Source organism: Glossina fuscipes, unplaced genomic scaffold (assembly GCF_014805625.2).
Source record: "Glossina fuscipes isolate IAEA_lab_2018 unplaced genomic scaffold, Yale_Gfus_2 127, whole genome shotgun sequence".
NCBI classification, from domain to species: Eukaryota; Metazoa; Arthropoda; class Insecta; order Diptera; family Glossinidae; genus Glossina; species Glossina fuscipes.
The window spans coordinates 205,155-220,480 of record NW_023998470.1 but is presented as its reverse complement, the minus strand read 5'-3'; the positions used below and the strand labels follow the sequence as shown (position 1 = coordinate 220,480).

At 33.1% G+C, this 15,326-nt stretch overlaps 1 protein-coding gene across 1 annotated transcript in view; it reads left to right on the top strand.

Annotated features, from left to right (window-relative positions):
* Positions 1 to 13,647, top strand: part of LOC119640730 (putative mediator of RNA polymerase II transcription subunit 24) — a 23,123-nt gene extending 9,476 nt beyond the window's left edge. The window contains exons 4-5 of the mRNA XM_038038938.1: positions 11,265 to 12,394; positions 12,919 to 13,647. Of these exons, the coding sequence (XP_037894866.1) occupies positions 11,265 to 12,394; positions 12,919 to 13,431 (1,643 nt within the window). The 3' untranslated portion in view covers positions 13,432 to 13,647. The remainder of the gene's footprint in view (positions 1 to 11,264; positions 12,395 to 12,918) is intronic.
* The last annotated feature ends 1,679 nt before the right edge of the window (positions 13,648 to 15,326 follow it).

Genomic DNA, 15,326 nt, shown 5'->3' with positions numbered 1-15,326 from the left:
AAAGTGTGTCAGTCGATTAGAAAAAGGGGAATCGTGAAATAAGTAAGATATTCGGATATGATCCATCCGCCGTCTTTACCTTAAAAAGGATTGTAGTTGATTTGGATATTTCTGTCAGGGGTCTTTTAAACCTAAGAGTATTGAGAAAAAAAAAACCCCAAAAAGCAGAGATTCTCGTAGTTGATGTTGCACAGTAGACGCGTTCTTTGATTAATTTTCAATACCAGTTTGCTTTCAATGTTTCTGACAAATTTTCACAAGGGGGAGAATGTTTATCAAACAAACAAATCGTGGACAGAAGGAAGAACAAATATGTTTACATCGCCCCGACATTAGCGTTAGTCAACAATTTACACGCTTTATAGCGTGTCTCACGATTATTTCGAAAGAGGTTGCAAACGTTTTGACGAAATGAATATACCTCGAACCTACTACAGCGTTAGGTATAAAAACGATCCTTAGGTATCACAATAATGCATAAATAAGGCATTACGTAATTGCATTCCGGTTCCGGTTAAGCAGATGGTCGTCTATTGGTGTTTGTAGTTGCAGTTAGAATTTTACTCACGGATAAAGTAAATAATATTCTGAAAATATCGAAGACAGTCAACTTTCTAATTTGGTAACCTTCTCTGTTTTTTACCGCGTGCACCACTTGCCGCACAAGCGCATATTAAGTTCGTGGAAATGTATGCAGCAATGCCAAGAAGAAATTGAGATAAATCCAATTTTTTCATTATACCGACTGATCGATTAAAGCTTATCTGTTCGTCTTGTCTTCTTGCGTCCAACCTGCAGATCGCAATTTTCGAGATACTTGGTTGTGGTTCAAGCACGAACGCTATTGGAAATGTTTCGGATCGGACTATTTTCTCCGCTTTCTTCGTTCTACGAATAAATGTAACGTGGTGTAAGGCATTTGCTGGCGGGTCGTTACTCAGTGTAGTGCTTTTACTTTCTTTCTTTTAGTCTGTCTCTCGTCCCTCGTTGAAGTTGCGCTTTTGTAGTAAATAAGTTATTCATTCGGTGTGTAGTGACGTTTCTTTTTAAGCGAAACACTTTCGAGCGATTTTACATTTAAATGCCTTCCAGGTTGTGAGTACGATTCTAATGGATATTTAAATTCATAATGCCAATAACGGGGGCGAAGGATGAACTATATGGCATAAGAGTTATATTTTTGAAAATCCATAGGAAATCCTTCGAGCGGAAGATCCATTACAAATTGTCAAGTTCGATCGTACCACAAAAAAAAAATCAATCCCTTAATGTGTTAATATATACGATATCCGATATATTCTTTGCTTGTGCTTGTGTGCTTTTTCAGCCACAGAAAAATGAATTTAGATTTACGAATCGCTGTTAATCATCGCTAGCAACCATGCGTCTTTCTTTCTCCCCTTTCCCCATGAAATTGTGCACAAAGCACAATTCTTCCCTTAATTAAATTCCATGCAAAGCAAAAATCAATCACGTTGATCAATAGTGGGGGATTGGCATCTTGTCAGGCAACATTATGATGTAAATCAATTAATTAAAAAAGATTTCAGTACATTTCACACATGTTACAAACGGCGGGTAGTCCATCCATTTTAGTTTACGCTTATTAAGAGGGAACGCTACCGTATAATAGAATAGGTTGTTAAAGCATTAATATTAAAAGCGTTTTTTAAAAAGATGGCAAAAGCACAGTCCTTCCTCGGGGACATCTTCGACACCGAGTACGTAACTTTGGTCATTTTAAATTTTCGATCTGCAAAAAACGGCAATAAAGCATGCAATGTTTCAAACCTCTTTGCCAGCTTTTATTCGTACGAAAAGGCCTTTAAATACATACCTATAGTGACCTTCTCCCTAGGTGGTTTATTTTCCGAGATGCAGATGGCATATACCTATTTCCTTGTTGGTGCGCCACAGTTGTCAAGACAGAATATACGAACCTGAAATCCAGCATAGACATTCCTTGATCGGTTAGCAACAAAAGATCGAAAGTTGGTCGTGAACTGTTTATATGCAACTGAAACTGAAAGTACCTCGGGAAAAGGCAGACTGAGGTAATTCAAGTCTTTCTCTATAACTCTCGATCGCGTGAAGATATTTCTGAAAACTTGTGACCCAAATATTCGTTAGAATCGTCTTCATATTCGCTCCAAACATATTTCCTAACCGTCTTATTAAATAATACGGTTCCAATTGGCGATAAAATTTTAATTCCAATTTATTTCCCATTTATTCTACTCTAACGTAACTTAGCGTTTTTTCCATCCAATTGCAAACAAATTGGAAATAAATTGGAAATGAAATGTTATCATTTTTTGCGGCTTTATTGGTAAACTGCTGGCGACTATTTCTCCATCAAACATACGGGTGGTTTTGCCGAAGATTCTTGCACGTGGTTTTCCCAAATACCTTTACAGGATCGACAGCTATGGACGAAAATATGAAAAATTTACATTAGGTTGGAGGGAAAGTTCTGTCGTTTTTTTTTTTTTATATAGGCAGGTCACTTTTCTTATAAATAAAAAAAACATCTGACTAGTCAGTTATTCGGGTTTTTTTTTTGTTGTTTTAGCTGCTGTATAATATAAAAGGAGTCTTTTTTTACCGTTCATCATTTACTTGTGATATTTAAAGTGAAAAACACGTCAGTAGATACTGCATTTTGTATGAATTCCAAAAAGGAAGCAACGCATCGGTTGCATGTAAAAACTTGTGTGCGGTATTGTAAATATTCGTACTTGTCAAAGATAGTTTAGCAAATTTCGTCCCGGGGACCCGAGCCTCCAAGAAAGTGATCGATAATGATCTTTTGCGATCCATGTTTGAAAATAATCCACATTTAACAAGTCGAGAAATTGCAAAAGAGTTAGGCATTCATCGTACAACTGTTGGAGATCACATTAAATCCCTTGCGTTTGTGTGAAAGCAAAATACATGGATAAAATACGACAGAACCCTCCCTCTAACCTATTAGTTTTTGTCCCAAGTTTTTTTTTAGTTTCTCATTTATGGTGCGCGTGTATGTATGCAGATTACAACCATTCTATTAACATTAGATTCTTTATCGATCAAGGAATGAATATTTGTGCTGCATGATGTGTACTACAATGGAAAAAGACGATCAGTCATTAATAAACACAATCTTAACTAACTTTGTCAACATCGCCTTCGTAATTCGTTTTCGAATGTTGTTTTAAAAATCCTGTAAAAGATAAAATGGAAATTGTCTGGTTTGGATTATGGGTCATATTGAAAATGTTTTAATTTTATAGTCAAAGTGATTGTCAAAATCTTCAGGAAAAACTTTTCTTTTCTTGACGTAGGCATATAGATTTTCCAAATAGCTGTCAGCCTTATATCCATTCAACGACCGTTTTAATCCAGCTATGCCTAACATCTTCTAAAAATGCTTTTGAATGACCTTGAACGTCTTCTAGTGTTAGGAAAATTGGTATTCAAAAGGCAAGACATTGCAGCGTAACATCCCAGAAGGCCAGCGCAAGCAATCTTTTGAGAGCGTTTGGACAGAAGACAGAATTTCTCCTTACTAAATCTAAACGATCCACAGCTTACATTAAGTCGATAAAAGAATTAATTTAGGAAAATCTACAGCAACATTCGATTAAAAAATTGTTCTGCTTACGTCTTGGAGCAAAACCTTAAATGAATAAGTCGGGATTTATCTCTATTAATGTCTGTACATAACGTACAGTAAAACAAGTAAGAACATTATAGTCGAGCAAGACCGATCGAGACATTTTTTTCAAGTGCGTAATCCAGGCAATCTAATGTAGTACAAGATTAAGCCTCTACAAGCCCCTACAGCCCCCCCTAGCGGTCGAGGAAGTGAACCGATCCGAACCATTTTCGATAGCGTTCCTGAGGTCTTCTTCCTGAGGTATTTCAAAAATTGCGGCTTGTAGCTTGAACATCAATTTACATGGACAGACGGACAGACGGGCTAATATCAATTCAGATTACGATTCTATGTTCTATTTGAAGCCCTTTTGCGTGTTACACACGACCGCACTAATTTAATATACCCTGTACCACAAGTGGTGTAGCGTATAAATAATGTAGTAGCAAAACTCGCTTGGATGCATTGTGAAACTAGCTATACGGCAATGGAAGCCGATACCCAAATTCTTCAATGGATTCTTTTGGCAGAGACTTTCCGTCGACTTACTTGCGACTAAGAAATTTTTATCGTCTTGTCACAACGAGGGGGAGTACATGATTCGTCAAGTTTGCAGAAGTCACGTCTTGAATAGTTTGCAGAGTTTAGGAACACTGCCGGTGTTGTTTTCAGATTTGCCCTCGCTTGAGAAAAGATGTTTGCGTTTTTAGCCTTTTCCTATTTATTTAGATCGTTCCCTTGCTTATCGAATTTCAGAGGCGAGAGATAAATAGCTTTTGTATTGCGTATAGCATGAGCACTCTCAAGAACTGCAGCAGGCGCAGTGTTGCCGGGCTGTTGGGAGACTTCTTCTGGTACAGGGATATGTTATAAACCCACATATGCATATACATTAACCTTAGGTACCACTAAATACCATTAGAGAACCTATTAGGTTAGTAAGGAAAACTCTACGTTGATTAACTAATATAAAAAGTTTCAATATATTAACAGTGTGTTCAAAGTCACGTTGTAATTTTCTGAGCTTGCTTAAGCTTTTGTGTTGAGAGCAAAAAAAAGGAACGTGGAATAAGGCGTCATCGCTCGATTAAAAGGAACTAAGTCTGACGAATGTAGAATGCACAGCGTCAGGCCACTTTTTAACGCTTCGATGGTGTTTCTTGCGATCATGTCCTCGATGTCCCGTATTCCATTCTAGCCGGTTTTCAAACCGTGCATAGTTTCAATTGATTCATATTCTGTAGCAATTTTCCGCAATAGTTCGAAGAAAGCCATGATATCTTTTTGGTCCCAGCAAGCGCCGCAGAGCATTCTGTATTGAATTGGTTATGCGCCATCGTTATCCGTGCTTCTCTACGTGAAAGCCTCGACTTTTTTGCGTTCTCTTCACCGTCACATTGTTTGCTTTACACTTACTTAATACTTAAGAAGACATTTCCGATATCAATGCAAGATCGATCCCAAATTTCCTTGCAAATATGATTGCAACAGAAGCAAACAAGAAAATCATGTGTAGCTGTGGACCAATTTTTTACACCTTTACCTGTAAGGAAAAAAGAAAAAGTTAATCAAATTCCGATACATACTACAATACTGGTTGGCCTGATCGACTTTTCTGATTTTGCATATGTATTCTAAGATCAGCGAGGGATATTTTTCATTTCATTGAAAAATCAGCTCTTCTTTTACGTTTGAAAGTAGATATGTTCACAGTTTTTCTTGCACTACTGCGAGCATGTCTTTTGATCGATGTGTAGTTCATTTGCTCGTATGAAAGAATTTTCAATCCTTTTGTCAAATCTAAAACCGATATGTAAGTTGTTGCGCCCGCGCAAAAGCCTTTTTGGTGGGTTGGAAGCATTATAACTTATAAAACTTACTAAATCTGCTCATACCATAACAGAACATAAATAAATTTTGTTAATCGAACAGAGTCAAAAAGGTAGACAAATGACGTAATTAAAGTAATATAAAACAAGAAATGATATTTAGATCAACATTCATTAGATTGCATCTGAAGCCTGCGGACGAATGGAGGGACATCTCTATTCGAACTCTACATTTCTATTTTTTTCGATTACAAAGTTTTAACGAACAATGTAAGAAACACCGTCAATTCCTTGCAATATATCTCTTGGCGTATATCCAAAATTTTCAATACGTGGTGCTCTATATTTCCTTTACAATAAATGTAGACAGTCTCATAAAATTAACTGCAAAAATTTAACACTTCTGTACGGCTTTTGTTTGAAGGACAGGTGTTGTCTTTGCATAAGATAGATATTTGTTTACACGAATGTGCAGATACAAACATAGGCACACACATATATATATATATATATATAATATATACATTTACGTGTGTGTATAAGAAGACATTTTTGTATATGTACTCATGTAGATATTTAGCTATCTAAATGTACGTATACAAACACATACGCCTTTGTAATAGATGTCTATATGTACACGTACATGTGTACATTCACATGCCTATACATATGTATGCACATACATATATACTTGCATATACATATTTATTTATATATATATATACATGCATATGCATGTGTATGTATACGTACGTATGCATACATATATATGAAATGTAAATACATATATACAGATACATATATATATATATATATATATATATATTGCATATGTATACATATTGCATATGTATATTGCATATGTATATATATGTCTACGCGTATATATAGTTGTTTGTGTATATTCGTGCATATGCACATGAATATATGCGGAGAAATGTGGTTTTACACACACACACACACACATAGATACATATATATATATATATATACATAGATACATATATATATATATAGATACATATATATATACATATATATATATATAAGCTTATAAGCGTGTATATGTATATATGTATATCAACATAAAGAACACATACGCGTAGATATATGTGTATATACATTTATATATGTGTATACATATACACATGTATTATAAAGGCGTTTGTGTTCGTATACGTACATACGGATCCATAAATATCTACATGAGTATATATACGGATATGTCTTCTTGAACACACACACACACACACATATATATATATATATATATATATATATATATATATATATGCATAATGCTCACTTGCACCTACAACCATACTCTTCCTTAAGAAACTTCAATTATATATAAATCTTTTTAACTACCGTTGTTTGAAAGATCCCGCCTCGTCCAAGTATTATTTTATGAGTTGCAAAATTATTCTAAAAAAATACGACAAAAATGAATTCTTGACTATATACGATGAGTGCTAGCTCATCGATGAAAAGCTAGCAATAAGAAATGTAACGCACTAGGTACGATTAAAATAAAGAGAAGAATATTTGAAAGCAACTGCAATTGCATTTTGCATTGCATCGTTCACTTACCCTGCATACAAATTTACACAATTCATTGTTTGCGCTTGCACGTGTTAAGATATATCTGACATCTTCGAAATCTTCGTATAGAAGGACTTCCCCTTTTTTGTTTCAATTACCCATTCAATGTTGTGAAATTAACTCTCGCTTACCCACCTCTCCTACAATACGAGCATCTCTTATTTATCCAAAATCTAAGTTCAAACACTATTTCTTCCAGTAAATATTAATTATAATTTTCGAATGCTTAAATAACTGACTGTTCTAGTGCAACGCAAGCAGTGGGGTGTTACTCCGTCACCACGCATTTGCGCAGAGAATACATTTGCAAATCAAAACCCGGTGTTGAATATAAAACTTTAATCCTCGTTTCTCTTTCCTTCTCTCGCTCTCCATTTCTCTCTCTATCTATCTCTATCTCTCTCTCTCCCCTTTTCTACATCTCTCTTACTCAATTTAAGTTTCTTAACTGGAGCATAACTACTTACTTAACCTATGAATATGTAGAGATCACACTACCATTTGGAGGCTCGTCTCTTTTGGCATTCTTTGACGATTATTGGTTTCGGTTAAAATCTTTTATGGTATACATGTATGTAATAGTTTAGTTAAAGTCTCCTTTGTTGTCATTATCAACCTGAAAGCGAAAGACCTCATTCTGTGTATAGCATTTGAAGTGGAAGCATCGTAAAATAAGAAATAGTGTTCTATATAATTATAAATAATATTTTATTGTTCCTCAAGTGAAAAAGTGGTATAAAAAAATTAAAAAACGATCAGGTGAACTTTTTAAACTTCTTTAATAAATAATTATTTATTTTTAATTATTATGATGCGATATGAGACGACAAGTCTAGATGACTACATAGTTTTAGAAAAATTGGATACATTTCCATAAGCAGCTAGAAATGATATTTAACTATCCGTTGAGCATGACTGTGCGTGATTGGTTCTTCAATAGTATCTTATTAGGAACCCAATAGGAATGTAAAACTTATCAAATTTTAACAATTCGGCTACGATCGGCACCAGCCCTTCCGTGCTCATAGCTCATTTTCTCATCGCAAACATATACAAGGGTTTAAATATAGAAAAAAAAAATAAATAAATAAAAAAAACCAGAAATACATATGCAAAATAAGGTGATCAATAAAGTTTATAGTTTAATGAATTTTCCCTAATAAATCTGTAGAGACCGGCAAGAATGGTAAATAATTCTCGAAAGTTGTAACGCACACACAGACGTGTGGTTATTATAAAAACGTCTGCCCTTCGGTCTGTCGCACTATCAAAATTCACAAGTTCACAACCAAATGAGGGAGAAAGCTAAGACAATGTCTTGGAACATATACGTCTGTACTCTGCGTTTAATGTGAAACATCGCACTTGAAAATTACGAAAATGCATAGCATAGCAAAGCAACAATTGCAGCAACAATGCCGAAAATAAAAGTTTCTAACGTTTTTGTCGATAACGATCGAACGAACGAAATAAATATGGCAATGCTTTATCTTTTGTTTGAACTTGGTAAACTTGGGTATTAAATTTCATTTTATTATCTATGTAAATATACCGAATTACTTCTCAAAATATAACGATATTCAACAATTATTTCCATGTTATTTGCCCCTTCATAAATTTTTACATCTCTCAAATTCGTAGGCTGAAGATAAAAAATCGAGTCTTTATGATTGAACATAATCACAAATGTTTCCCGAATATTCCGATAATTGCAAAATTGTTCTTGCGTTTAGTATTATTAACAACGTACAAACTTTACTTAATGGTAAATCCAATAAATTTGGCTTAAATGTAAATACAACTTTCTCGATCAACTCATCCATCCTAATAGAAAAAAAAGGTACAGAAGGAACATTAATTAAATTAAATTAAATGGAATAATAATAAAACAAGTTAATTATGAATCAAAATGAATTTTATGCCCTTCAAAGACCAATACTTTTTTAAATAATTCATACGTATTTCTCTATTGAACGATCAACCGTTTATTCTTGTCCTGGATAGGATAGTGCATGTTCAAACGTGCACACTTGCCTTACGCGAAACATCAGTAAAAAAGCAAAAGATTTGTGTATCTTTTCTTTCGAACAAAAACAAGACATTATTGTACAAAATTGAGATTGAGAGCGAGAAGGAGAAATGGGAGAGAGCATTCATCATAAAAGAGAGGGAGAGAGAATACGGGATCTTATAGATTCTCATTTAACACAAACATATGTATAAAATTCGATGTTAGTGAGGCAATAAACACAGTTATTTGTTGCTGCTCGCACCACCTTGCACAAACGAACGGACGATTATTGGTAAAAAATAAATCTTATTTTCATATTCTAATAATACTTTAAGTATCAATTTTAATATGCAGTTTTTAAAACAAACCCTTTTTTAAAAAAAAAAAAAAAAAAAGCATGATGAATTTATGTTTGAAAAAGTTTTCTTGCCTCATATAATTTTTAAATATGTACATATATATGTTTTGTCTGTCCATAATTGGAAAAAAGGAAATAAGAATTTTTAACTATTGTTTTTAGTGTTTGTCTTCAATGAGTTACAGACAGACTTTTATATGTGAATATATTAAACAAAGAAATCTCAATTGTTGTTTTGGCAACGGAGCGAAGTAAATAAATATGTTAGCGGTGCTTTTGCAGAAAATAATTATTTACTTTTTTTTTTTTTAAATTTATTTTTGTAAATAGTTTTCCCAATTGTTTTTTTTTTCATAATTTATTTGCTTTGAGGAAAAGTTCAGCAAAATGATATCTTCCTGTGTTATGTGCTAAGATCATGCTTGAACTTGGCTAATTTCACAATATTTATTGTAAAAGATTCTCTTTTTTTTTACTACTTTTCTAATCATATATCCGTCCCGCTCATACGGCAAAACTCTTGTTCTTGACCTCTGCTACAACGACTAGTTGCGAAAACCAATTGAAAGATAAATGTAAACGAACAAATATTCATTTCCCTAAAATTATGCTACGAAACATAAGCAATTAATGCGATTTACGACTAAAATGTTGCCTGTAAAAAGGAAATTAATGAGTAAATATAAATATTCAAAGAAATGAATATAAAGTAAATAAATTTTGAAAGGAAAGAAATTACAATTACAAAATATTTTTCAAAATAAAATGCATCAACAACACAACAACGACATAAAAAAGAAACAAAATATTAAGGAAACGCAATGTAGGAATAAAATGAAACAAATTAATGAAAATTTGCAGACAATTTGCTAATTGAAGAAAACCTCTGAGGAAAATGTTAGATGGACAATATTTGCACATCCTTCCCATAACAAAAACCAGATTAAAATGAACAACAAACTAATATATTAATTTATCGTCTTTTGTACTTTGCTTACTGTGAAAGATTTTCAAAGTTCGGATCATTTATATTTCGCTTTATGAATAGTCAATAAGATAGTTGTAGTTGTCTGAACGTGGCAGATCCTGAAAGGTATACATAAAACTGTCAACGGCTGTTTGTTGCCTTTAACAGTGGCCTTATTTATACATAAATTGCTTGAACAATTCTTATAAGTATTTGTGTGAAATTTCAAGCCGATATTTAGCTATCATATAGCTAGCTACTAGCGGCAGCCTTTAATAGGCCTCTTACTTTCGCATTCTAATTTGATCAACTAGATAGTAGTTTCTTTCCTAATTTTTTTGGTTATGAGTTTTTATGTACAATAGAAGACAAGCTAAGCGATCCGACGCTAGGATTTCCAGGCTTTTCAAACGCAAAGGGCAAAATTAATATCCTTTAGCGCCTCCACGGGTAAAAAATGAAAAAAGTTGAAATAACTTTTAACAATCCTTATATATCATATTCATTCAAATTATTTGAACTATTGATTCTCGTAGGGTTTCTTATGAAAATGTTATACTCTCGAAAATAAGCAATTAGCTTCTCTTTAGATTTAATATTAAACTTTTTTAGCATAATTACATGCGGGAAATAAAACGTTTTTGACCTTTATTATAAACGGGTTAGGTTTAAGCTGCAGATATAAAAATATTTTTTAGATTAAACTCGTATAAAAACACCACCTCAATATCTTACCTGTGGACATGTAAAATTTTGACGGTTTCTTTAAACCCGACTAGTTTTTCTTTGGACTTTGCATAATAATTCATAAACTAATACAATATTTATATATATATGTATATATATACATTTTCTTATAGAATATATTAGAAAAACTTCGTCGGTCGACAACATACAATCAACTATCGGAGATAATTTTAATATATTTAACAACAACAACACCAACAGTTATAATACTACCAACCAGAATATAAACATTATCAGTGAGCCGTGCAATGTAAAAGGAAATGTGCGGAATACGAGTGAAATTTTTGAAAATTTCGATTTTGATTTTGGCCCAATTTCCAAAGAACATCAACATTCGCTCAACAATCAACAACAACAACAACCACAATGTTCAAATGAGAAATCAATAGTTCTACATAGGGAGCAACAGTCATCTGAACATTGTATGAAAAACGAAGAAGATCTGCTGAACGAATTACTGTTTGTTTCGGATATTGGATCGGATGATCACGTAATTAGCAACAAGAATAACAACATCAATATCTTACAATTTGATAAAAACAACAACAACAATAACAACAAAAATAATAACACTAACAGCTACAGCAGCACAACAGTAAATACCGCAATTAATAATAACAGCAACAATCAAAGCAAAATGGAGGCTAATATAATCTTTGGCGATGACGTTAGTGATTATGGTACAGAATCACTCTTCAAAATTTTACCAAGTAGTCAATATGATGAGACAGTGCTTATGGATGAGTTGCGAGAAGAAAATATGTTTAACGAGATTACGGAACCACCTATCGCCGTCATGAATAACGATGAATTATCGCTTAGCCAATGCTTCCTTAACTCGCAGCCGAATGACATCTTATTTACAAATCACTTTACATCGGTTGAACAACATAAACATTTAAAAGATGAAATATCTAAAGCCGAACCTTTAACATTTGATTATGACTTATTGCCGGATGATGTGCCCATGGAAATGGCACCAGATTACCTTAACAATTCTACCGAATGTTTTGTCAGTTGCCTAAATGAAAACGAAACAATTGAACCAACAGCCAGTACCACTTGCCGGACATCCACAAAACGTACCTCAACCGAAATTCCATCAACAGCAATAGGGGAACAACCATCAAAAAGGAAACTTTTTTTGGATATAAAAAGAGTTTCTAATTCAGAAAATAATGCGGCTGCTTTAACCTTGGATACGCCTTCAGTAATCGAATATATAACGCAAGACTTTTCTGAGGTAATTGGTCTTGTTTTTGATTTCTTACTGATTACTTTACCGTCTGCCATACTCGAATTTTTATTACATTCGTTACATTGCGAGTGCACTGTGGAGAATCTCGACTTAGTTTAAACACCGATAGTTGATTTTCTTTTTTCGATATATTACAACAATTTTGTCACTTTTCTGTACTACATCGCAAACAAAGGATTAGTTTTCTTGAAGCGTTCCTTAGTGTTTCGAGTGGATTCAAGCAAAGGGTAGATTAGTGCAAAGCTTTATTTTTCTTGTTGCTAGAAATTCTTGTTTTATGTATATTATCCATAAAAATTGTCAAACGTTAAGATGATGTGTGGGGTCGTGGCATCGTAATTAACGAGAAAAAATTAATATAATGAACGTTCGAATGAAAAGACTGACTAACAAGAGCTTGCTAAAGACGGTCACGACGTTCCTAGAGTCCCTTAATATTTATTTGTAATTTATTCCAACTGTAACGTATTATATTCATATATTTTATACGTGTTTTTTTTTTTTTATAGGCAACAGTAATTAATGTACAATCAGTAGATACCATAAAGAAGCAGCTTGAGGATAGTTGCTCGGGATTTTCGGAGTTAAGTGACAATACAGAGGACTATTTACCACCAACGCCCTGCAGTTCCTTTTCGGCCACTAATCAAAGTGCTTTTACTGATGACTCAAATTCACCTTGCTCGTCTAAAACACAGAATCAGCAATACCCTTTAGATTCGGTATCCACTAAACGAAGACGGGGTCGGCCCGCCAAAATGCATAGCGATATCCCAGATGAATCGAAACTAAATAGCATGAGCAAAAGCGAAAGACAAAAGATGCTGGATCGTTATAAAAATAACGAAGCTAGTCGCAAGTCGCGTCTAAAGAATAAAGATCGAGAATTGAGATTAATTGAAGAAGAAAAAGAATTACAAATCAAACATAACGAATTGGAAAGAATTTTAGAAACCCAACGCAAAATGGAAACTAAATTAACCAAGGCTTTGAAACGTCGACATTTTAGTAGCGACCCTTAGGTTTAAATGTGCGAACACTAAGAGCATCTCATGATTTTTTTTAAATACATTTCTGTATCTGCTTTTTCTTTTTTCAACTAATTCGATTCAAACGTTAAGATTCACATCAATGTACCTAAGTCAAGCCTCCCCCATCGATGAGTTATATAAATGCTGGAAGGCAGCCATATAAAAACACTATTTAAGAATTTAGACTTTAGAATTTAAGTTGTCAAACCGTGTAATTTGTAATATAGCTGTCATTTAATGTCCACGCGAACGGCAAGCGTGTTAAATGTGAAGCATAGCTTTTATTTTGTTAGAGTTAATGTTGTTGTTAAAATACATTTATATATATATAGATAATAGTAATAAGATCTCTAAGGAGACTTCCAAGTCAGGAGAGATCGCAAATTATTAATATATTTCTTTTTTTATTGTCGATCATTCACTTTTATTATTTGAATTTCAATTTCAATTAAAATATTTCATGTCTTTATATGTAAAGCAATTTTTTTTTTTTTTTTCATCTATATATGAAATGTTTCATTTTAATATGTTTAAAGTTTGATTTTTTATCAAATCGCCTTTGTTCCATTTTACGTTTTTCCATTATTTTATATGATACATATAGTTATAGAACACTTACAAAATACCCAAACAAAATAAATATATATTTAATAAATAAGAAAGTAAAAATTCACGAATGAAAATAAAATACAAAAAGAAAAATTTAATAAACATTTATTTTGAATAAAATATAAAGCATATAGGGTTACTTAAACGTGCCCAAAGGAATACAGTCAAGTGTTTTATTAAAGGCAGTTAAGTGTAATAAGTTCGAAAGAAATTCTGGCAAGATTTGGACTTGTGTAATTTGCGCTTTTGCGGCAAAACAGGTCAGTGTCCCGTATTTTGTCAAAATATTTCAAAGATTTCAACCCTTGTACCACAAGCGATGTAGGGTATGATAAGAGATTGGTTTGTCTTAAGTCCTTTGAACGTTGTAAATTTCTGGATGAAGCAAATGTATTAACTGCCAAGATTAGAATTTTTATTGCGCATCTACAAAAATCTTGTACTTATTCGTTGCAAAATATCTCCTTTTTCCCGTCTAGTTTGTGAGTAAGTGAAAAATTTAGCAAAATTCATTTTCTGTAACATTTCTGTTTTTGTTGGTTACATCATTGCCACTCATCATTTCTGATACATAAGAAATTTTTCTGCAAGTCTTTTAAGTGGTATAAATCCCCGCTTAGATGAATTAGAAATTTCCTCCCGGAGTGTGTTAAAGTGGTAAAAATCTCCGCTTAGATAAATCAGAAACTTATTCGCAAAATCACTCTGTTTCTCAGATCAGATTTGATTATACTTTTAGAAAAAAAAAACGCAATATTCGTCATTTTTTAATTAAAACAATATTTTTGTACACATTTATAATATTTATTAAAGCACAAGACATTGTAGACAAGTCAAAAGGCAATGACAACGTATTTTAAAACTATGTTAACATACAAAACACCGTAATCCGCAAGAAGCGGTACCGTTATTCAGGTCACAGATATCATGAAATCTTCAAGAGTTGAGTAAGCAGCATGTGCTAAACTTAAAAACCCAAAAATTAATAAAAGTTTATTAAATAATAATAAACGTTTGTAAACGGGAAACATATGCAATTCTGTGTGAATATGCGCTATGGTATACATAAAAATTTGCTTGTATGAAAAACAAGCAGTATATTTGTATGTAGCAAATTTTTCGATGAATTTTCATGAACGGCGAAATTTTTCATCTGGGATATTTTTCATTGTCGGGGAGCTTTTATACAAAAGTTAGAACTTGTATATACAACAGGTATGTAGAACAGACACGAAATTATCATACAAACCTTTCGAGAACTTTCGACCAAAAGCTGT